The following is a 23,076-nucleotide window of genomic DNA, read 5'->3' as shown; positions in this document are numbered from 1 at the left end:
ACACACGGGGCGGAGAGTAGACGGCAGCACCACAGGTTGTGAATCAATTTCAAGCTGAAATTGATTCAAAATCTGTGTGCAGTGTTTGGCAGCCAATAGATCCCTCTGTGATCAGATTCGATCTGAGAGGGATCTATCTGTTGGTCGATGTAGTGGCAATCAACCAGTGTATGGCTGCCTTTACTCTTTCAGGCAGAGAAAGAAAAAAAGGAACACAGCATAGTTATTAGTGTGCTAGGCACTGTACATACACATGTCTATCTCATCATGTCACATGTCACCTCGGGTATCCATTAAAGCGGACCTGAACTCAGAACTTCCTCTCTGCTCTAAAAGATACGCAACAGCATAATAACCTTTAAAGTGACATTGAGGCTGGGAAAAAAAACTTATCATATAATGAATTGTATGTGTAATACGGATAATTAATAGAACATTAGTAGCAAAGAAAAGAGTCTTATTTTTATTTTCAGTTATGTAGCTTTTTTTTTCTAACATTGCATCATTCTCTAATATTACAGTTTCCAAACTACACTCTGCATTTTAAACTATGAAACAGAGCAGAGCTAATGACCCTTTGAACTTCCCTGCGGTAACATCTCATCTGAAGTTCTGTCACTGTTTCTTTGATGTGTAAGTGCTTCAGAAAATAGCACTGTAGGCGACTAAATTAGTCAGAGAGCCCAGGGAAGCTCATTTGCATAGATAACAACTGATGTTTCTTAACTCTTTCTGTACTAATGTTGTATTACATAGCGGTACTATACATACAATTCATTACATCATAAGTTTATTTTCACTTCAGATTTCCTTTAAAAAAAAACATTTCTTTATTACAGCTGATACAAATCCTACACTAAATCTGCACTGTTTCTCCTTCCTGCTTTCATGGAAGCAGAAATATTGTTAACATCCTGTGTTTTCAAATGAGCTTATCTGCCTTATCTGCCATGGCAGTCAGGTGACACAGGGGAGAGATCAAATTACAACTTGTGATTAGACACAGGTGAGTGAGAATTAGACAGGCTAAAATCTCTAATTACATACAGGGTATATATACATTTCCCCTCCTCCTGTTTTCCTTCTGTCCTGTGCAAGAGTGCAGGTCCAATTTAATAAACCTGTCAGGCTTGTAGGCTGATCATTTGGCCCACCTCCTACAAGTGTGCAGCTAGCAGAAAAGTGGGGTCACAACAGCTAATTGGTCTACTCCTTAGAAGTATTAGTAGAATAATTCAGAAAGTATTAACCAGCCAGGGAAGTAGCTTTTCACAAGCATGTAAATGTTTTTTTTTTTTTTTCAATACAAATATTTAAAAAGTTTGATATGCCAAAGAGTTTGTAATTCAGCCAGTTCTGTGCTTGAGTTCACTCAGCTTTGCTAGACTACATAGCCAATCAAAACACAATGCTATTTTTCTTACTAGACAATGAATATGCAGTGTGATGAGGCTGATTGCTTTTCATGAGGATGCCTTCAGAAAGTGAACATCAAGTATAATCACTCAAAAGACAAAAACAATACGGTATTTATAGTTCAATCAGACACCTCGCACCCCGATACCCCCAACCCCCCAAAAATAGGGGAGGGGATTATAGTCTGTGTCTTATGGACCGAATACTACATATTAGAGACTGTGCCAGGTGTCCCCTGTGAGGAACACGTTGGCAGGAGAGGTGAGTGCGCTCTGCTGCCATTATACTCTGCAGGGGTCCCAGGGACTGCTATAAGCTTGGGGGTGGCAGAGACAGCTTGGGGAGAAACCGGGTGCTGGCTGCAGATACTCTGCTGGGGCCCCTGGGGAAGCACTGTCAGCAAAGGTGGGGAGACAGCTTGGGGGAAATGCTCCACAAGACATTCCTGCACCCTGAAGACACACTAGGTTTATAATATTTTTTCCTGGTTTTCATCCTTTATAACCTAGGTGTGTCTTATGGTCATATGTGTGTTATGGTGAGAAAAATGTGGTAATTGTTAAATAAAAATGGCTCATACACAGTTACCATGGAATTAGGACCCATTGCAGGGCCAAGGTTGTGTAGACGCATAAAGCGAGCAATGTGTTCTGCTCTATGGGGGGGGGGGGGGGTACATTTCATGCGGGGTAAGTAGGAGAGAACAATGTTATCTCCCATCACCACCAGGACAGATCACTGGCTGAATGGCCGTACGTGCACTGGATTCTCGGCAGAAGCAGCAGTTATCGGCCGAGTTTCATCTGTCATATGTACAGGGCCTTAATGATTTGATGCAGGAAGATGGAACACAGCAACGCCTCCGATGACAAACATCCAACGATCCACCTTCCTGCACGCAGGAACATGCGAAGGGCACATGACAAGCGTGAAAGAGAGTTCAAACGATCGTGGCACTTTGAGCGGGGGACGTCAGGGATCTTAAAGTTCCAATCCGTCGTGATAGTCATTATCATCGCCCATCGCAAAGGGTTGTTTGCCTAATCACGCACTCATACCCATATCGCGAGATCACAGAAAAGGTTGTTGAAAGAATAGCAGACAGAATCGCAAGGTGGGTATGACCCTTTAGGGTTAGCAACCCAGGACTAGAAATCAGTTTAATTACGCCGATGAACCATAAGTTCAATAGGTCATCAATACTTTTTATGAAAGATAAATAAAAACAATGTGTAGCATACAGTTGCATTTTCAAACCTAGGTTTTTAACTTAGACCTAAAGCTGAATACTCACCACCCGACGGGTCCAGTGACATTCCCTTGACGACGAGCTTTCAGCGATTCCTCTTCCTGCTTGTGATGTTACATGACTGGTGCGAAAGGAAAGTCAAGCGTTTGCGGTACTTTGCACAGAGTCGTCAGGGATCTTAAAGATCCAATCCGCCGTGAGGGTTGTTATCAGCATGCGTCACTAAACTTTGTACCCATGCTTGTACCCATTCCGCAAGATCACGGAAACGACCGCTTGTCACTCAAAAAATCACCAGTCGTCAGAAATATTGTTGGGAAAATCTTGTGGTGGGTACAGGCCTTTAGTATTAGGTCTATGGATACAATTGTTTATGTCATGGGTGCACAGCGATGGTGTTGCTGTGTTCTCCCAAAGCACACTGGTAATATTTAAATATGTGCTTCTATTCCAAAGCTGAGGTTAGCAATAAGCCCAAGTGTTGACTCACCTCCATGTCCATGTCTTGTCTCACTATTTCTACAACAGAAGAAGGTAAGTGTCTACAGTAAGGTTCGCTGTTTTATATAGTTTAATAATATTTTTATTCTTTATTTACCCAAAAATATTTTCAAGGCGTAAAAACATATTAGGTACCTCTCTCTCTGCTTCTTTCAGCACGGTTTCTTTTTCTCGGACTCTCTGCACAAAGGTCTGTCTCATCTCCTCTTCTTTCCTCTGCAGCTCCTCAAAGAATTCATGCCGCTTTGTCTCATATGTCTCTTGCAGGCTGGAAAACAACAACAACACACCTTTTCACCATGACTGCAGCAAAGAACATGAATAACACACATCATTTCTGAGCCGGTTTAGCTGATGCTAGTAACATGTGGAGAGGCTTGGCTGAAATAAGATGTGCACTAAGCTGGAATTCTTTATGTGGATTCCTGAAGGCAGCCTGGCAAACCTAAATGCGGGAGTGCATTCTGGGGCTTGGGATACCACAAGAATTTGTTGCAGCATCCAAAAGGATCTAACAACTTTGTAACCTCCAGAATCCACCTGAAGACAGAGCTCTCAGTCATGCACTTTGGAACTCCTTACCATACCCAATCAGAACATCTCTTACATTCTGCTAAGCACCTTCTCAACAGATGCACCTAATGTGTCCCTACCCCTGCATTTCTACAGTGACTATGTCTCTGTTGTGGTAAAACAAGCCTAAGAGGGCCTGTGATGGAAGTGCAGGTATCAACAAAGGTATTGGTGGCATCACTATGCTGTTGGTGGTGACTGCAATGCTTGTCTAATACATGCCAGGAAAGTGTTGCTGTGTGGTATATTACATAACATGCAGGGATGTTCAATGCACAATTTCCCTGATGTTCCCCCGTCCCATGCAAACACCACTCTATATTGATCAGGAGCCTTGTGTACAGCATATCCGAATTCTTTGTGTGGAATTAGCATTGGCACACAGCAATATGTTCTTCTAAATGGATGTGCAGGATCCCCTTTCCAGACTTCAGGGAACATACCACCCAGACAACCCTACAGAAACTGAGCTTATTTTGTGGTGTAGGTGCCAATCCCTATCCTGATAGGGATTGTTTGGCACGGCATATCACATCAGGCCATAATCGACCCATGTATGGCCAGCTTAAGCCATTTTTTCTGTAGCGCTATAGTAACATAGAATGCCAGTAACACCACCAGGTGGGGCTCTTAACAAATATCACAATTTAAACTTTTGTTTAAAAAAACAAAACAAGGAAAATATTTTAAAGACAAGAAGTTTTGAATCAAGGTTGATACCATTTATTGCCTAACTTAAAAGAATAAGAGTAAGCCTTTGGCTGTGCAGCATTAGTCAGGCTAAACGTTTAAAAAAATATATAAACAACATTTAAAAATAAAATCACTACTGTATACATCTAAATGCGGACTGGTGAGTTGCTATCAATAAGTGGTGCTATCGAATAAGTGGACAACAAAAAAACGACACTGTTATATTATTAACAGACACTAGGTGGCAGCAAATAAACAATAAATGCAAAATGTACTTTTCACAATTATAACTGTCTCCTCCGGATGTATCAAAAGCAGGCAAGAATTTTGCAGTGAAGTAAAAGACAATTACAGGCAACATATACTGCATTCACAACAGGTAAAAAAATAAATCTTATAAAGTCAGATATCATAGCTGGTACTTTCAATTGCAGAATGCTGAAAAGTTATTTTAAACAGAAAATTAAAAATGATCACCTAGTAGAAAACGTGAATTAGATCTGGTCCAAAGCCTGCAATTATTTAACAGACATCAAGCCGAGCGGATCCGTCAAAACCAGAGTTATCAGCTGAATGACCGACTGTACACACGCCCAATTTGACGTCCAAACGACTGGTCGTTTGGAAAAATCCGACATGTGTATGAGCCTATAGTCTAGTGTCCCTATCACAGTCAAAGGCCAATTTACTGAAAACCAATTACCTTATCTGTCTTTTTGGGATGTGAAAGTATTGTTAAATACACATGATGCAATTTCCCAATCAACTGAAATGGAATCGGAAGATTATTTACGACATGTCCAATCTGCTCCTGAGTTCAATAACAAAGTTGATTTTGCAAAGTTAACATGGGAAAATTGATCAGCAGTAGTTTTGACATATACACAGCTAGACGTTCCCGTCAGATTATCAGTCGATCGGACAGGAAATTGAATAGTGTGCACCCAGCATAAATGTGCCCATACATCTAGCGATGTATATAAACCTTTCCCTGTTCAAATGCAATCTAGTATAAGTTAATGCAGTAAAATGTAGGTAAGAACAGTTTACTTAAACCACAAATCTTAAATTTAAAAATTCTCAGGAAGAAATTACTCTTCTGTATTAAAAGGCACTTTTAGCACCAGCTGTAATCTATATGCCCCTCTTATGAAATGCATTGCAGAGTATTACACTGGATCCAGCAGCTTCCCAGGAAAGATGCTGTAGTCAGAGTTATTGCACAACGTCTCTGATACAAGAAAATTCCAGTATTTCTATAGCTCTGCCGCATGGGGGAAGTATCACTCCAAAAAGCCAGGCCAAAGAAGTACTATTCAGAATAATACAGCTAAATTACTGTGTGGGGCCTAAAAGCAGCTCTCTCGCCTCACTTGACTTCAGCACCAGCAATGAAAACTTCCATGTAGTGCAGCTGTGAATGTTTAGTGGATAGCCAATGAGCAATGTCAGGAATGCAGCAGCAGAGTCAAATGAGTGCAGAGGTCACAACTATTAATCACTCTAGCCCACTGAAACCTGCAATTAGAAGCTATACAGACACCAGGAATATCAGTTATCTATTTACTTTGTCTATGTAGCAGTGGCATATTACACTGTGCTTCACAGGATGCTCAAACCCAATTGTTTAGGGTCACTGTTTTAGGGACAATTGCTGTAGGCACTCTGCTTAGCTACAGCCTAGCAGTCTGTTCTGTACTATGGAGAGGGGAGTGGAGAGGATGAGTGGCAGGCAAGGTGGAGGGGCTCCTATCAATAGCAGCTACCTGTGTCTGTGCTTCTGTTTCAGCCTTATTTATCACTAAACCACACTGGGGTATGTGTAGTAATGGCAGGCATTTATCCAAAACCATCACAGATGATGAAAATCTAGTATCTCAGCGTTTCTTGAAATCACTATACGTAGTGATGCAGGGAACAAACAAAGACAGTGCCGCTGCTACTCTTTCATGTTCCACCATGGTGACTCACTAAATAGCATTGTGGGGCAGCTCTACACAGCCTAGATTCTTCAACAACAAAACTTTTGTAAGGGCCAGTTTAGATGGACAGTTTCCTCGTTTAGCCAATGCTAAATGCTTTTCTGCAACTGAAATGCGTTGAGCAGAAGAGTGGCATAGGTGCCTGGCGGTTTTGTCATCGCGTCATGTTTTGAGCCCCTAGGGGGACAGGGAACATGAAGGCAGCATACGCTAGATACTACACACAGCATATCGGTAAAACTCAATCAACGGTAAACACACTGAGATGAATGCTGCCATTCATCTCAATGCAGGACTTGGTGGATCCTGGCGATCAATATCGTGCATGGCCGCTGGCATTTGCCCTTCTCAACCGGTCCTAAAGTGCTTTTCTCCCATAGGACAAGATGGCCCCAAATGATTGTCCATGGAAAAGGGTTATCTAACGTGTGTACTAGGCTTACTTGTATGCTCTATTTAATATTTTTGCATTGAATCAGGATGATACCATTTATTGGCCATCTTAAAAGGTAAAGAGTAAGCTTTTGGCTTCGATTCCTATAGTTACGTACATTTGAACATCAGAAGGAGGTGCATAGATTTTTCTTTTCAAAACTACCGGTAAATAATCAAAACTTTCTGTTATTTAACATTATTAAACAAGCCTAGTGTACAGTGTGTGGTATCCATTACGATTCCATCAGCTGGTATAAATCACCATTCATCATCACCATCAATAAAAGGCTGCACAAGCCTTACTATTCAAAATGAAATAAAACTACTTGTCTAGACAGCAGGGACAGCACAGTGCTGACTTGATGAAAGCCTGTCAGTATTGGGGCTCAAACCCATTAGAAGCCTTTTTCCTAAGTGCTAGTGATTTGAAAAAGACCTTGCTAATGATGCTATGGGGCATTTTTTTTTAAATCCCATTGCTCAAGTGGGATCACACCCAGTGTTTTCCCCAGAGCCTTTTGGCAGGCAGGCCGCCCAGGTGATCTCTGTGAGTACCCAGGTGAAATTATCCCAGTTCTGTAAGGCTCATTAGTGAGCAGCAGCGGCTGTATCATTGCAGCCAGCTGCTGTCACTTAAAGTGAACCTAAAGCCAGTTAAAAAAAATGAGATGCTGCTATTGCGGCCAGGAGGCCGCAATAGCAGCATAGGGGGCGATATACCGGCTGGGAACGCGAACAATCACTCGCGTTCCCATGCCTGTCGGCCGGTGACGGCCAAACCGGAAGTGTTCGCCGGCGGGTCCAGAGGCATCGGACCGGAGCTGCGAGGGCACCGATCGGCTGCAGGGGGCTGAGGGAAGCCCCAGATGAGTTAATCTCATTTTTTTAAACTGGCTTTAGGTTCACTTTAAGGACACTGTCTCCGCCCTCCTCCTCAGCTCCCGGCATTTGTGTGGAGGGGCAGGGAATGCAGGTGACGTCACACGCAGCCCAGTTGACTTGAGCAGAATATCGGAGAGGAAGCAGAACTCAGTTTTCTCTGCTCAGTTCTCTGTGGAATGTTTAGCCAGATGCTCTCTTCCTCCTCCTCCTCCTCCTCTCCCTGTATTCACCCCACTGCCTGCCACTGCGTGTTTGTGTGTGTGTGTGTGTGTGTCTCGGTGGATGCTGCTAATGAAGGAGGGGGGCCTCTAACTCAGCCCCCCAACTAGAACTTTACTATGCTTAAACCTTTGAACCTCATGATTGCCCTGCCCTGTGACTGTGTCCCATGAGCTCTGATTGATGCCAAAAGTGAGTGTCACTGGTGTGAAGGACCTGCAGCTTGAGGGGGAGAGAGGAGATGGCCACAGACTCACCCAGGGCAAAAACAGACAGAAGGAAAAAGTGATTAGCGAGACACCCTGGACACCATATACCCAGCAATACCCCACGTCCTGAAGAGGCGTGGTTACACGTGAAACAGCTGTAGACATAGGGGCTTTCGTTTGTACCTGTGCTTTGTGGCTTCAATAAAAGAAGATTCTATGAGGAGTGCCGGAGTCTGTCAGTTCTTTCAGCTATACAATATACCCAGCAATATTCCATGTGGCAGACAGGGAATTTGAAAATGAAACTACCAAGATTTTTTCCCCATGTTTCCTATATATATATGGGTGGCGTAAGAGGGGATATCTCGTGCCACAGCATGATATTGATAAGCTGCCTGCTTATGCCATGGCCCAGAAATTTTCCACACTAGGACCACCCATGTATATAGGAAAAGTTGCTAGTTTCATTATCAAATTAGCAGAAGAGTAGTTAGAACTTTAATGGACACTTAACTATTAAAAGAAAATGATCAGCTACTTACACGGGGCTTCTTCCAGCCCCTAAAGTTGTTCTTGTCCCTTTAAGCACTCCCAGCTACAGGGGCACAATCGAGGAGGTGCAGGGCTAAGGAACAGAGCCGGTTGGAATGGCGGTGAAGGAGCAGGAGGACTTTAGGGGATTAGAAGCCCCAGGTAAGTAACTGGACATTTTTTCTTCAGTTAAGGATCCCTTTAAAGGGAAGATCCACGGACTACTTAAAAAAATGAATCCAGAGGCTCCCGGTCTTCTCCCGTGGCTCACCTGACCTAGCCTACTACTGCGCCTGCGCAGTACAGCCTGGAGGACGTCCGATGAAGTCAGCGGGACCGCGTGAGACGCACGTTGGGGCGCACAAGAGCCCGACCTGGAAGCCGGCCTGGCCAGGTCGGGTGAGCCACGGGAGCGGTGTCGAGGGCACGTCCTGCCTGCCACGGGCTGGAGGAAACCCCAGGTAAGTGGATTCGTATTTTTTTTTCTCCGTGAACCCTCCCTTTAAGAGATTCCAGTACAAAAGACAGAGCCTAGCCTGTCACTCTAATTGGGGAGTGTGTGTGTGTGTGTGTGTGTGGGGGGGGGGGGGTTGTTGCGTTTACCCTCCTAGTAGTACCTAACGTGTCTATTCCAACCACCCGGCTACTTTTTCATACCAACCAGCTGGAAAAAAATTCTGCGGTGAACACTGACACCCATAGCATTACATTAGCAGGAGCTTTTCAAATCACAACTGCTTAGTAACAGCCTGCTAGTGGGTTCCAGGCCTCACACAATATTTGCACAATATTTGCATGCAGGCATCATCCACATACAGGGAATCTGCATATATACAAATACAAAAAGCCATCTGGAAGACAGGACAATACGTAATACATACAGAAGAGAAGGAATGAAAGTATACATTTACTGTGGGCACCATGTCCCACAGAGCTGGAGTACAATAAGCAGCATTAGGCAAGACTGTAGTGCTAATTCAGCTCAGAGAAAAGTAAACAGGATATGGGTCCCCATAAAGCCATCCTGAGAACTTCACTTCACTGCTTTGTAAAACTGCTTGGGAAGCAGATTGCCTTTAAAGTGGGCTGTAACCTATTTCCTAATGCAACACTAATCTATTTCCTGAGAGAAAAAGATAAAGAACAGCCAACATTTTCTCCTGAATCACCATAAGATGGGACAGATACAGCTGCAACATGTTAAACAACAACGGATATTAATTCGATTTGGCTTTGAAATGTTGAACAAGGCAGTGTGGGCACAAAATTAGCACTTTTTTTATGAAGTGCTACCGAAAAGGAAAAATGTGATTTTTTTTTTTCATGGATCTAGAATTAAAATGTAATCTCTTGTACTCAAAAGGCTATGAGGGACATATGGCAAATGAAAATGCTGCAAAAGACAGAAACTCATCCCTGCTAGGGGGCGGGAGATGTCTGAAAATAACAAAAGTTACATTTTCCCAATAAAGACATTTGACCATTATAAATTTAAAGGACTACTATTGCAACAAATTGTAAAATTTAAAACACATAAATAAAAAGTATGTTTCTTACAGATTAAGATGAGCCATAAATTACTTTTCTCCTATGTTGCGGTCACTTATGGTGGCCATACACTTATACATTTGCAGCAGATTCGACCATCAGATAGATTTCTGTCAGATGCCAGTCGAGTTTAATCTGACAGGAATCTATCTGATGTGTGCCACACACTAGGAACAAATTTACAATAGATTTAAGAATGAAATCTATTGAAAATCGATCTAAATGCACTATTGGACCTCTGCCCCTCCTGCCCTTTACTAGTGATAGAGCGTGGCTACGCTCTATCACTCCCTTGCTCCGCCCCTGGAGGCGTCATGTGGATGGGCTCTCTTCCTCCTTGGCTGCTGCTCCTTTACCTCCTGGAGTCGGTGGCCTGTCCTGCACTGAAGTCCGCTCCCTTGACCCTCTTCGCCGCAGGGCATGCAGCACAAGAATCGGCTGTGATGGGAAGACAGCAGAGCGGCTCTGTTATAATAGGCGCGTATACAGGAAGTACTTCCTGTATACGCAACACGCAACGTTATCTGGGGAGCCACTCTTCTGTCTTAGCGTCACTGCTGATGCCTGTGCTACATGCCGCGCCGCCAGGCATGCACCGAGGAGGAGCAAGATGGGCCGCCGACTCCAGGTAAAGGAGCGGTGGATGTGGAAGGAGGTGAAAGCAAAGGCTGGCTACTTGCTTAGCTAACTATACTGGGCATTTACCTAGCTAACCTGTACTGGGCATTTACCTAGCTAACCTGTACTGGGCATTTACCTAGCTAACCTGTACTGGGCATTTACCTAGCTATCCTGTACTGGGCACCTACCTAGCTAACCTATACTGGGGGCATTTACCTAGCTAACCTATATTGGGAGCATTTACCTAGCTATACTGGGCACCTACCTAGCTAGCTAGCTAACCTATACTGAGGGAATTTACCTATCTAACATATACTGAAGGGACTTACCTAGCTAATATATACTGAGTGTACCTATACCTGACTAACCTATACTGGGCATCGACCTAGCTAACCTATACTGGGGGCATTTACCTAGCTAACCTATACTGGGAGCATTTACCTAGCTAACTATACTGGGCACTTACTTAGCTAACCTATACTGAGTGTACCTATGCCTGACTAACCTATACTGGGCACCTACCTAGCTAACCTATACTGGGAGCATTTACCTAGCTAACTATAATGGGAACTTGCCTAGCTAACCTATACTGGGTCCACCTATGCCTGACAAACCTATACTGGGGGCACCTACCTAGCTAACCTATTCTGGGGGAATTTACCTAGCTAACCTATACTGGGAGCATTTACCTAGCTAACTATACTGGGCACTTACTTAGCTAACCTATACTGAGTGTACCTATGCCTGACTAACCTATACTGGGAGCACCTACCTAGCTAACTTATACTGGATGCAACTATGCCTAACTAACGTATACTGGGTGCACCTATGCCTGCCTACCTATACTGGAGGCACCTACCTAGCTAACCTATGCTGGGTGCACCTATGCCTTGCTCTCTATACTGGGGGCACCTATACCTGGCTACCTACCTACCTATACTAAGGGTTTTTCCCCCCACCGCAGCTATAGCATGCAGTGCAAATTGTCAGGTGCTGTGCGATCATTCCTAATGGGGGAGAGGGGGGTTAAATATGACTGTTGGCCCTCGACCTTGTCTAACTTTTTCACTTCGGCCATCCGTCTATTTGAGTTCGACACCCCTGAGCTAGATCTTCCATCCTGTCAGACAGATCAAATCGAAATCGGCTGCAAATTGATCGATCGATCGAAGGATGAAATCGACCAGTGTATTGGCCCCTTCACAGTAGGTAGTAGAAATCTGATAGAACCAACAGCTTTTGCTCTAGTCCATCTATCTCTTCATGGGAGATTCTCAGCATGGCCTTTATTCTTTATAAAGAACACTTCCTGAAAAATGATTTATACAAAGATGCTGACCAGCCTCCCTGCTCACTGCACACCTTTTTAGCAGTTGGACGGAGCAACTGTCCTTCACTAAGTGCTTTTGAAAGTAAAGAAAACCCTGAGAACTCCCCCATGAGGAGATGGGCTAGTCCAAAACCTGCCAGTTCTGACAGATTTCTACTACCTACTGTAAGTGACAGCAACATGGGTGAAAATTAATTTATGGCTCATTTTACTTTGGAAGAAATGCACTTCTTATTTATATGTGTTGACGTGTATTTTAAATTTCACAATTTTTGTGATAGTTGTTCTTTAATGTGTCAGAGCACTTTAAAAAGAAAAAAAATCATGACTTCCCCTAGAGTTTCCAAACAAAATGTTATCCAGCCAATGTGGTGTTTTTGTTAGGGAAAGACCAGTGTGTGTAAAACATACCAGCCCTGATAAATTTGAAGAATAGAAGTCCCATTTAAAAAGTGAAGCTATACCGCCCCCTCTTACCTGCAAAGCACTCCCAGTATCAAAAGCTATGTGGGCATGCATGTCCTTGCAGGAGGAGGCAACACCTTCAGTGGTCAGTGACCACCAAGACTAGACAACATGCTAGACAGCAAGTTCCAAACCCAGTAAAAGGGAGTTCTCATGCCCATCGTCTTTATCTCTGGCAATTTTTTTTTTTCAAGAAACCTTGTTTTAGAACACACGGAACTATATATTTACTGAAACTGGGGAGCCCATAGAATTAAAACACAGTATTATCAAAAATAGTATATCACATGATTGTTTTTTCATTTTTCATTACTTACTTAATCAATATCCTCTCCGATGCTTATAATAAACAATAAACTCTCACATATTTTCACTAAATATAGAATGACAGACTGCTTAGTTAATAATGAATTATAAGGCAAACAAACAAAACCAAAAAATAGGTTACTTATGTTTAAGTATTAATAAACCTCCTAGTTTAGCAGTATTCAAAAATTACTATTATCCACCTGCGGCTTTTAATACATGCATTTTGTGTATGCCTGTGCAAAATAATAAACTTCAGTTGTTATCTTTGCAAAAGAGTTTCCATGAGCTCTCTGACCCAACTTGGATCGGAGACCGTCCTATTTTCTGAAGCACTTATACATCGAAAAAAACTGTGAAAAACAGCTTCAGATAAGGTTTTACTGCAGGAGAGTTCATAGGGTCATTAGCTCTGCTCTGAGTGTAAATGCTAGAAATGTTATTGTATTGTATTTATGTGTACATGCATGTGAGTTCAGTATGGGTGGGCGTAGTTTAATTTTTCATTGGATATATTATTCAAATAATTTCTTATTTAATTTTGTCACTTTTTCTTGTCACCAGGGGCTAGTACACCTCCTAGGTGACAGTATATAATATGACATGTCCTCTTTAGAGACACCAGAAGTCAAATCAGGCCCCTGGTATGTCCTCTGTCAGTGATGGAGATCAAGATCCGAATGCTCCCAACCTCTGTCCTGCACAGCTGCAGCCCGGTACACACAGTGCTATTGCTTTGTAGTGACTTCTAGGATACAGGTGGCTGCAGTCATGAGGGTAAGTATGAGGGTTCATGGTTTGTTACAGATTGTAAAGTGCCCCATGGCAGAGAGCTCACCTGTACCTGAAAACAAAATGGCACTCTATATTTAATTTAAAAGGCAATATTCATTATTCATCAGAGCATTGTTTGGCTGGAAATACATCTGGGAGTTTACTCTTCAAGGTTTTAAAGTGACACTGAAGTGAAAAAAACCCCAACCTTATGATATAATAAATTGTATGTGTAGTACGGATAATTAATAACAGTAGCAAAGAAAAGAATCTCTTATTTTCAGTTATACAGTTTTGTTTTGTTTTTTATAACATTGCATCATTCTGTTATATTTGCAAATACAAACAACACTCTGTATTTAAAACTATGAAACAGAGCTGAGATAATGACCCTTTGAACACTCCTGCAGTAAAACCTTATCTGAAGCTGTTTTTCACTGTTTCTTCGATGTATAAGTGCTTCAGAAAATAGGACGGTCTCCGATCCAACTTGGGTTGGAGAGCTCAGAGAAGCTATCTTGCAAAGATAACAAGTGAAGCTTTTTAACTCTTCCTGCGCTGGAAAAATTGAGACTCTTTCCTTGCTACTAATGTTCTGTTTCTTAGCTGTACTGTACATACATATCAAAAGTTTATTTTCACTTCAGATTCCCTTTAACCTCTTGAGGACTGCAGTGCTAAACCCCCCTAGTGACCGGGCCATTTTTAGTAAAATAGGCCACTGCAGCTTTAAGGCCAAGCTGCAGGGCCGCACAACACAGCACACAAGTGATCCCCCCTTTTCTCCCAACCAACAGACCTCTCTGTTGGTGGGGTCTGATCGCTCCCCCCATGTTTATTTTTGTTTACATAAATATTGTTATTTTTTTTAATAAAAACCTGTTACTTTAAATATTCCCCTTCCCTCCCTCCCTCCCCAGAGCCGGCAAATCATTGCGATCAGCTGTCATAGGCTTCTGCCTATGAGAGCCGATCGCTCTCTTGTCCCCCAGGGGGACAGCCGTGTCACACGGCTGTCCCCAGTGCAGCGTTGCTGCTGATCGCAGCGCTGTACAATGTAATTCGCCGTTTAACAATCGCCGCTCGGAGACTGAAGGAGGGGCAGAGCTACGCCCCCTTGAACAGGAGATGCTGCACTGCAAGCCCCAAGGACTTTACACCAATCGGCGTTAGGCGGCCCTGGGGCTGCCGCCACGGCCACGCCCATCGGCGTGACGCAGTTGGCAAGCAGTTAATCCTGTTACAACAAAGTAAAACTTATTTAATTATAGGACTACAGGCAGCTACAATAATCAGATATTTTATGTATAAAGCTTGGGTACAAAATCAGATACATAAAGAGCGGGAAGCCTCAGGATCCTATTGAGGCTTCCCTCGGTGGTCTGCTGTTCCCAGTTTCTGAGTGCTCCCCCCCCAAGGTTAGCGACAAGGCATTGTTACTAATCCTATTGGGGCCGCACAGCTCCTCTTCCACATTCATGGCTGCACAGTAGACGCTCAAGCCCACTCATGCCTGCACATTAGCAAAGAGCTGTGGCGGTAGCGTGCTGTTATTGAAATCTACACCCTGGCAGGAATAACCGATCCCAAACAGGGCGTGGATTTCAATTAGTCTGGTCTGGAAGCAGATAAAGCGGTTGATGTTTTCATTTTATAAACATACAGAAGACAAAAGGCACACAGGCATAATAAACCAAATGATATCACAAAATTGACACAAGCATTACACAGCACACAATTTTTGTTTACATGGTGAATGCTGATAAACCAGGCTGCAGTTTACTCTCTACTAATAAAGGTAGCCATACACTGGTCGATTTGCCATCAGATTCGACCAACAGATAGATCCCTCTCTGATCGAATCTGATCAGAGAGGGATTGTATGGCTACCTTTACAGCAAACAGATTGTGAACCGATTTCAGCCTGAAACCGTTCACAATCTGTGGTGGTGGTGGTGCTGCTGCTGCCGCCGCCCCCCCCCCCCCCCCCCCCCCCCTCGCCTGCATACCTTACCTGCACGACTGCCCCCGGTCACCGCTGCTCCGTCTCCGCTCTGATCTCCGGCCCCGGCATGCTTCACTTCTTTCTGCCCGGCAGGAAGTTTAAACAGTAGAGCGCCCTTTACTGTTTAAACTTCCTTCCGAGCAGGAAGAAGTGAAGACCCGGAGACCAGCGCGGAGACGGAGCAGCGGTGACCGGGGTGAGTCGCGCCGGCGGAGCAGGTAATATATTGTCGCGCTATTGCGTCGGTCGTCGGGCACTCGAACGCCGCTAGTTCCCTACCCGCGGGCGATCGATGGTAATTTTCCGCACGGAGAGATCGACGGGATCGGACGAAATAGATCGAAATTCGGCGTGTAGCGGGAACGATGTGACAGCAGATTCGATCCCAGTGATCGAATCTGCTGTCGATCTGGCGGGAATCGGCCTAGTGTATGGCCAGCTTTAGTAGAGCTTGCCCATTCTACAGGTGTGCTACCTAGAATTTGAGTTTAGCTACACTGTACACCATGCCTAAACTGCAAGGACAGTTGGTGAAAGTTGTTTTTCTTTAACCTAAAATGTGCCTTAACTGGCCCTACCAATGTATTTTATTGCAGCATTGTTAGATCTGTTAAATTCCATATAAAATGAACAGAACCACAATAAATTGCAATGCAAAGCATTGTAGAAAATGTCACTACATAAAAGAGGTCATATAGGAGACCAAGCTGGTGTTCAGATCCAGTGTTCTCCTCCCACTGTGTGTCGTACTGGATATAGGATGACTTTTTTCGTTTAGGCAATTAGTTACATAAAACGACAGAGAAATTTCCAGGCAAAAAATATTTACTACATAATACAGACTGTGTGAAATTAAAATGTTAGTCAAAATGTGGAAAAGTAGTATGTCAGCATTGTACTGACCATAAGCAGTTTAATTCAGCTTAGCTAAAATTCCTAGCCAGGCTAACTGAGCTGAGCACAACACTAAACAGCTGTGCAAGCAACAGGTGCTGGGTGAGGCGCTAAGCATGACTGGAGTGGGAAACACTGAAATCTTACTACATACTGCACTTTGCATGAGGCTCTGTGCCCAGGTGATATTTTTCACATTACATGATAGCACACCCTGACTGTAATAAAGATGACCTCAAATATTTTTATTGCCATAATTCTGGGGTTTGCAACTAGTTAGACGTTTATACAAGAACTAAAAGGAATCTGAGCAGGAAACAAATACAGTACTGTCTTCTCTTGCTGTACCAACACAAATGTGTTTTGCTGAAGACGTACAGTAAAAAAAAAATTAAGGAAGACGAAGCTGCGTACAAAAAGTCAACATACCTAACTGGTTTATCTCCGGGTCCCATATCTTGAAATCCCATTTCTTCCAATTTGCAACGTCGGTACAACTCATAATGTCTGTTGTGGGTCTGTTCCCTCAAGTCCTCCATATTAGTGCAAATCAGCATCTCACGCAGTTTCACAAAATCACAGTGACTCTCGTTTTCCACTAAGTGATGAAGAAAAAACTGCATTACTCATAAATACAAAGGTGAAAATTGCACCTGAAAATGTTATAGACTGCACTAGGATCTATGCTTGTCTCATGTCTGCAGGATCCTTCATAGTATTAGTATCCTTCAAGAAATGCTTAGAAATACAACAATGGATGAAACCATTGTTTGTGAAAATTTTCATTCTTCTGTGTTTGCCAAAACAGAAGCTTATGACCCCAGGCCCTAATGTAAATATGAACCCAGGCAGCTCCTATAGTAAAGCTACGTACATTTGATGGATTTAACTCCTGTGTACGGGAGCCCCTTGACGCAGCTGAAAGATCCAACATGATGGATCTTTACTAAAGTCTGCCGCTTAAACACCCGAGCACACTGTTCTACCACTCACCTTGCCTGCTGGAAGCTGCTCCATCATGTGCCGTCCCTCCTCACTGCTTCCTAGTAACATACATGTCGCTAGCCTCTAAGGCTAGTGATGTGTCTATACAGAAGTAGGCCCTGATCTGCCATCCAAGGGATGGAGTCCTGATTCCTGTGGGCGGCAGTAACTGAAAGTGTGTACGCAGCTTAAACCTATTGCCTGCTCACAGGAAAGTACAGGGCAGAGTCTGCTGGCAGGGAGTACAATCAAAAATGATTGCTTTAGCATCATTTGCAGTCTTTATTACTTCTAACATTTCAGCAGTATTTCCTCGTTTTTGACAGAGTGGTTTCTAAATTCTGTTGAAGAGACAAGTAGATTCAAAATCAGAAAGAGAGCTCAATGGACCTCTCATAAATAAGGATTTTAAAAGAAAGTACAAAAGAGTTGTACAGCCTGATGTAAACCATCCCCACAGCTAGTAGCCTGAATATAAGTGTTAAGCAAAAAAATAATATTATCCTATTGTGCCAACTAGCCCTACCCTGAAGGCAGATGTTCATTTATGCAGCAACTGTGTTAAATATTCAAAGATTAGATAGACTCAGCTTTTGCCTTCTTTTAAGTGAATGTAATTAGTATGGGCCTGGGCACACTGCCCTGCTGCTGAGCTTATTTCAGTGATACAGTACAATGACATCTGAGAATGCATAGAAAGCACTGTCTTATAAGCACATTTAAACATTGTACAAACCGCTGCATGTAACACGTTTGCGGTTAACGCTAACTGCAAACGTGGCAGTGAGAACACTGCAATAGTGTTACATGTGCTAGCGGTTTGCCTTGAGTGGGAATTGCGCGATTCCCGCTCAAGTGTGAATGGAGAGAAGTAGAGACCTGTTCACCACCATGTTCAGTTAATTAGCATGATTGCATTTCAGATCATGAAAGCAATAATCGTTGAATATTGACATGGTATGATAATGGGGCATGGATGTTTATAATAACAGAAACAGGATATGTAACAAAAATGTCAGAGGAGGCAGCGATTTCCCAGAATTAAGAGCAATAGCTTTTACAGTGATGCTGGCTGTCACATCAATCAAACCTCTAAACTGCAAGAAAAATCAATACACAAATTACAGTTATACCAATATGGTCCTTGTTATCTGTTGTGAAAGAAATAACCATTGCCCCTAGTAATATTCCCTTTCTGGTCCCTGAAGTGGAAATGAAAAAAAAATATATAAAGAAAAATGGATTCTGGGGGAGAGGTTTATATTATTTTTTTCTCCTGCTTAGTAAATTCATCTTGATGTGAACTAGAACTGTGCTCATGGCTTTGAAACATAATACAGTTTACTGTTTCACTTAATCTGAGGAATATACTTAATTTTAAACGTGTAAATGAAAAATAAATAAACTGACAATTATTACTTTTGTAAACAATACTAAATACACTGCTATATTGTTTACCTAGCATAACCTTCTGAAGGGTGACTAAGCATGGAAAATCATTCGCTTGCTCTACAGAAGCAATTACACAAGATAATTAATAAGGTTTGATTAACACAGCTCATTCTGCAAGAGTGGTAATCAATAGAATGTGGTCCTCACATGTTCATTATTCCTATACTGCCTATGAGCTAATCTGAGTAAATACAGCATTATATATTACTGTGTATTTATATAGTCCTGACATCTTCCATTTTTTTTATATAAACTTTTAGTAACTTTGAATCAGAGGAGCTCACAATCTATTGTAACCCTTTCCATAGTCATCATCTTGTGTTCCTATTGTAGGTTTGTTTTTTGTTTTTTTTGTTTTTGTTTTTGTTTTTTGGTAGGGGGGGGGGGGGGGGTAGATTTTTGGCATGTGGGAAGAGTTCCCAGACAAAACCCATGCACACAACCCCCATGTAGATTGTGCCCTGGCCCAAATCAGGGTCTCAATCACTGCAAGGCGAGGGTGCCATCTATGCCATCAAATATATACCAAAAAGCATGCCTGAAGAGTTTGTAACAGTGACAGAAGCCTCTGGATTCTTAAGAGGCTTCCCCATCCTCCTAAGGCAGGGGTCTCAAACTCAATTTCCCTGGGGGCCGCAGGAGGCAAAGTCAGGGTGAGGCTGGGCCGCATAAGGGATTTCACAATCAGCAGCACCCCCAGAACCCCCCCCCCCCATCCCCGGCCCTTGCATTGATTTTTATTTCAAAATCAAATTCACACTGAAGCGAACTATTTTGCCTATTTTACCTTATAGTTCGCTTCAGTGCTTCCATTACAAGTAATCCACTGTGTCCCCGCTGCAAAACAAGGGCTGCAGAGCCCCCAAATCGCCCAAGGGGCAATCCGGCGGCATTTCCTGGAAGGGGCAGAGCTTTCAGCTTCAGCTCTGCCCCTCCTGACGTCAATTGCGGCTGCCCGCCCCTCTCCCTTTTTCCTTCACAGAGAGTGGTGGGGAGAGGCGGCGATCCATGCGGCGATTGACGTCAGGAGGGGCAGAGCTGAAGCTGAAATCTCTGCCCCTTCCAGGAAATGCCGGCGGATTGCCTCCCGGGCGATATGGGGGCTATGCAGCCCTCGTTTAGCGGCGGGGATGCGGCGGATTACTTGGGAGCACTGAAGCGAACTATAAGGAAGCTTTTGCAGGCGAGGGCCACAAAATATTGTATCGAGGGCCGCAAATGGCCCGCGAGTTTGAGACCCCTGTCCTAAGGAGAGGCAAACCAACGCTAGGACTTACGAAAACCCACCAACAAGGGCTGGCAATGTGCACAGGCACAGTAGCGGCTTTCAGATGGGCTCCTGCAGAAATAGCTGTGCCCGATATGGTCCACTCTACTGCGCAGCCACAAATGGTTCGCTTCTCCTCAGTAGAGCTATTTTAGCCGAAGCCCAAGCAGGAAGCCGCTAGTGCACCTGCACGCAATGCTGAATGTAAATATTATCATCGGTGTCGCTGCAGAGGAGCTAGTCCTGGAACGAGCAGTATGAGAAAGATGGGGGAAGCCTCATTAGGATCCAGAGGCTTTCCCCTGCCAAGGTAATTAGCCCTAAAGGCACTTTTTTCCCTGCAGGTTTACTTTTAGTGGAATGAAGTGTAACTGCATGTAAATACCTATGCTAACATCTATTTTATTTATAATGGATTGAGATGTCAAAATTATGTTTAGCACAGCATTTTTAATATGTGGGGTTTTTTTGAGTTTTACAAAATCTGAGAGATTCTCCATAACATACTGTAACTGGGTACTCTGTAACAACCATAGATGTCATTGTTACAACAACTCTCCTATGCTTTATTCTGTGAACATTCAGACTCACAGCATGTTACCAAAAATACATACTTAGTGTATACTTAACTATGAGCAAACAATTCCTTTTTTGCTAAGGAAACTCCCACTTCAGTCACTGCTATTCAGAGATCTAATATGCAACGAAGGGTATACCTTGTACAATCCCCCAAGGATACTGCCGCGCCTTCACCATCTTGTTTCCGATCTTAACCTCCTCCATACTTCCTACCACTGCAAAAGGCAGCTGTCCCTGTAGAATAAAAAAATAATAGTGAGGTTTAAAGGTAACCAGAGATGAGCGTTTCACACAAAATAAACATATCAGTCGATAGCTTGTAAAAAATAAATGCTCTACCTGATAATTTCGCCGCTCTGGTGTGCCTTTTTTAGTGTTTTTTATCCATTATTGCTTCAGGAAAAATCAAATATGGCGCCGGCTCATATCCCTTCTGCTTCCAGGTTATGAGTTGTTCTGGGTGTACTGTCTAGGCTATATGAGACTAGGCTGCTATCTAGGCTATATGAGAAAGGCTGCTGCAGCCTTTCATCTGTGTGCTTTCATTTTGGTATGATGTGCAGCTGCCTGTAGGAAGTGTCTCTCATAGGAATGAAACTGCAGTCATCATCATTATTATCTATGCAGAGTGCACAAAAATCATATTGCAGCCACACTTGTCTGTTTCAGAGATTCTCTCTCAGCAGGAGCAGCCCCTCCCATGTCATCACAGCTCTCAGTATGCTAAGCAGGAAATCTGAGCCAGGAGGTGGCAGGCTTGGGCTTGAAAAGACTCCACAGAAGAGTGACTAATTAAGCAGATAAGAAAAACTAATGCTGGATACACACGGTGCGTTCGCGCACTCGATTTCCCGCTCGATTCCCGTCGATTCGTTTATTTCCAACATGTTCGATTTGGATTTTGATGGAATGTTAGGTCGATTTGGCATACCTTGCATGCAAATCGACGATCCATCGAAATCCAAATTAGACATGTTGGAAATAAACGAATCGACGGGAATCGAGCGGGAAATCGAGTGCGCGAACGCACCGTGTGTATTCAGCATAAAAGCAGGGTAGGTGTTTACTGTCATGTTCCCACTGATAAATGTAATAAAATACATGAGGGTGCTTCGTCTCTGGTTCTCTTTAATACTAATTAAGTAACATGTTTTAAAATTATGGGGTTAAAATTGTTATTTCTAAAGAAAACATTTTCTAGCCATGACAATGATACTGTTGTAATGATCCACTCAGCTGTTTGACCATTCCTTAAGTCTGAGGGCTGCAGGTCTCTGGAAAAAGAGACCTGTCTTTGCTTTGCAAGCTTCAGACCTGCTTTGCTGCTGAGGAATTTGCATACATTCGTTATGCAAATTGCCTACCTGCCTCCTTTGAAGGCTGGCAGTATAAAATACCATGTTCTCCCAGAATCCTTTGCAGGTCATCTTATGGTTTGTTACTGCTAAACACTCCTAGAGTGTCAGCCTCTCCTGCTTGTCAAAGATTATCTTAGAGTAATTCTTAGGACTGTACTAGGCATTCCCTCTAGTGCAGTCAGATTGTATTATCTGTTTTGCCTGTACAGTCTTTGTGTTGCGATTGTCCTGTCGCCAGCGGCGGTCGACAGGAAATCGTTCTGTCTGTTTGGAGTTGCTAACCAGAGCAGCGGTTGCTACTGGTAGCCCCTTCTGTTCTTCTGTCTGGATTGCATTAGCCCTAATGGTAGTGGCAGTGCTTCCTCCTGCTGCGATTTTCCTGCCGCCAGCGGCGGTCGACAGGAAATCGTTCTGTCTGTCTGGGAGTGTAGGCCAGAGCTGCGGTTGCTGCTGGCTGCTCCATCTGTCTGGATCGCACTTGCCCTAGTGGGCGTGGCAGTGCCTCCTTCTGTATCTCAGCCTTTGGGGTGTTAACCAGAGCAGCGGTTGCTACTGGTAGCCCTTCTGTTTATCTGTCTGGATCGCACTCGCCCTAGTGGTAGTGGCAGTGCCTCCTTCTGTATCTCTGCCTTAGGGGTGCTAGCCAGAGCAGCGGTTGCTACTGGCAGCCCCACCTGTCTGTCTGTCTTGTGTTTACGCCTGCTGTTGCCTGGTGTGAGGCAACCGATTAGCAAGCGTCTACGCAATCTGTTTGTCTGTCTTGATCGCTTGCTTTCGCAAGCGTTCATTCTGTCTCAGTCTAT

General features: G+C 43.5%; 1 protein-coding gene across 1 annotated transcript in view; it reads right to left on the bottom strand.

The window, feature by feature from the left end:
* The window catches only part of SEPTIN10 (septin 10), a 119,825-nt gene that overhangs the window by 9,440 nt on the left and 87,309 nt on the right, over positions 1-23,076 (bottom strand). Inside the window, exons 7-9 of the mRNA XM_068268233.1 lie at positions 21,053-21,149; positions 17,063-17,231; positions 3,302-3,434 (exon numbers count right to left, since the gene is read on the bottom strand). Of these exons, the coding sequence (XP_068124334.1) occupies positions 3,302-3,434; positions 17,063-17,231; positions 21,053-21,149 (399 nt within the window). The remainder of the gene's footprint in view (positions 1-3,301; positions 3,435-17,062; positions 17,232-21,052; positions 21,150-23,076) is intronic.

Source organism: Hyperolius riggenbachi, chromosome 2, assembly GCF_040937935.1.
Source record: "Hyperolius riggenbachi isolate aHypRig1 chromosome 2, aHypRig1.pri, whole genome shotgun sequence".
NCBI classification, from domain to species: Eukaryota; Metazoa; Chordata; class Amphibia; order Anura; family Hyperoliidae; genus Hyperolius; species Hyperolius riggenbachi.
The sequence above is the reverse complement of the archived record's forward strand: the minus strand, read 5'-3'. Positions and strand labels throughout refer to the sequence as shown.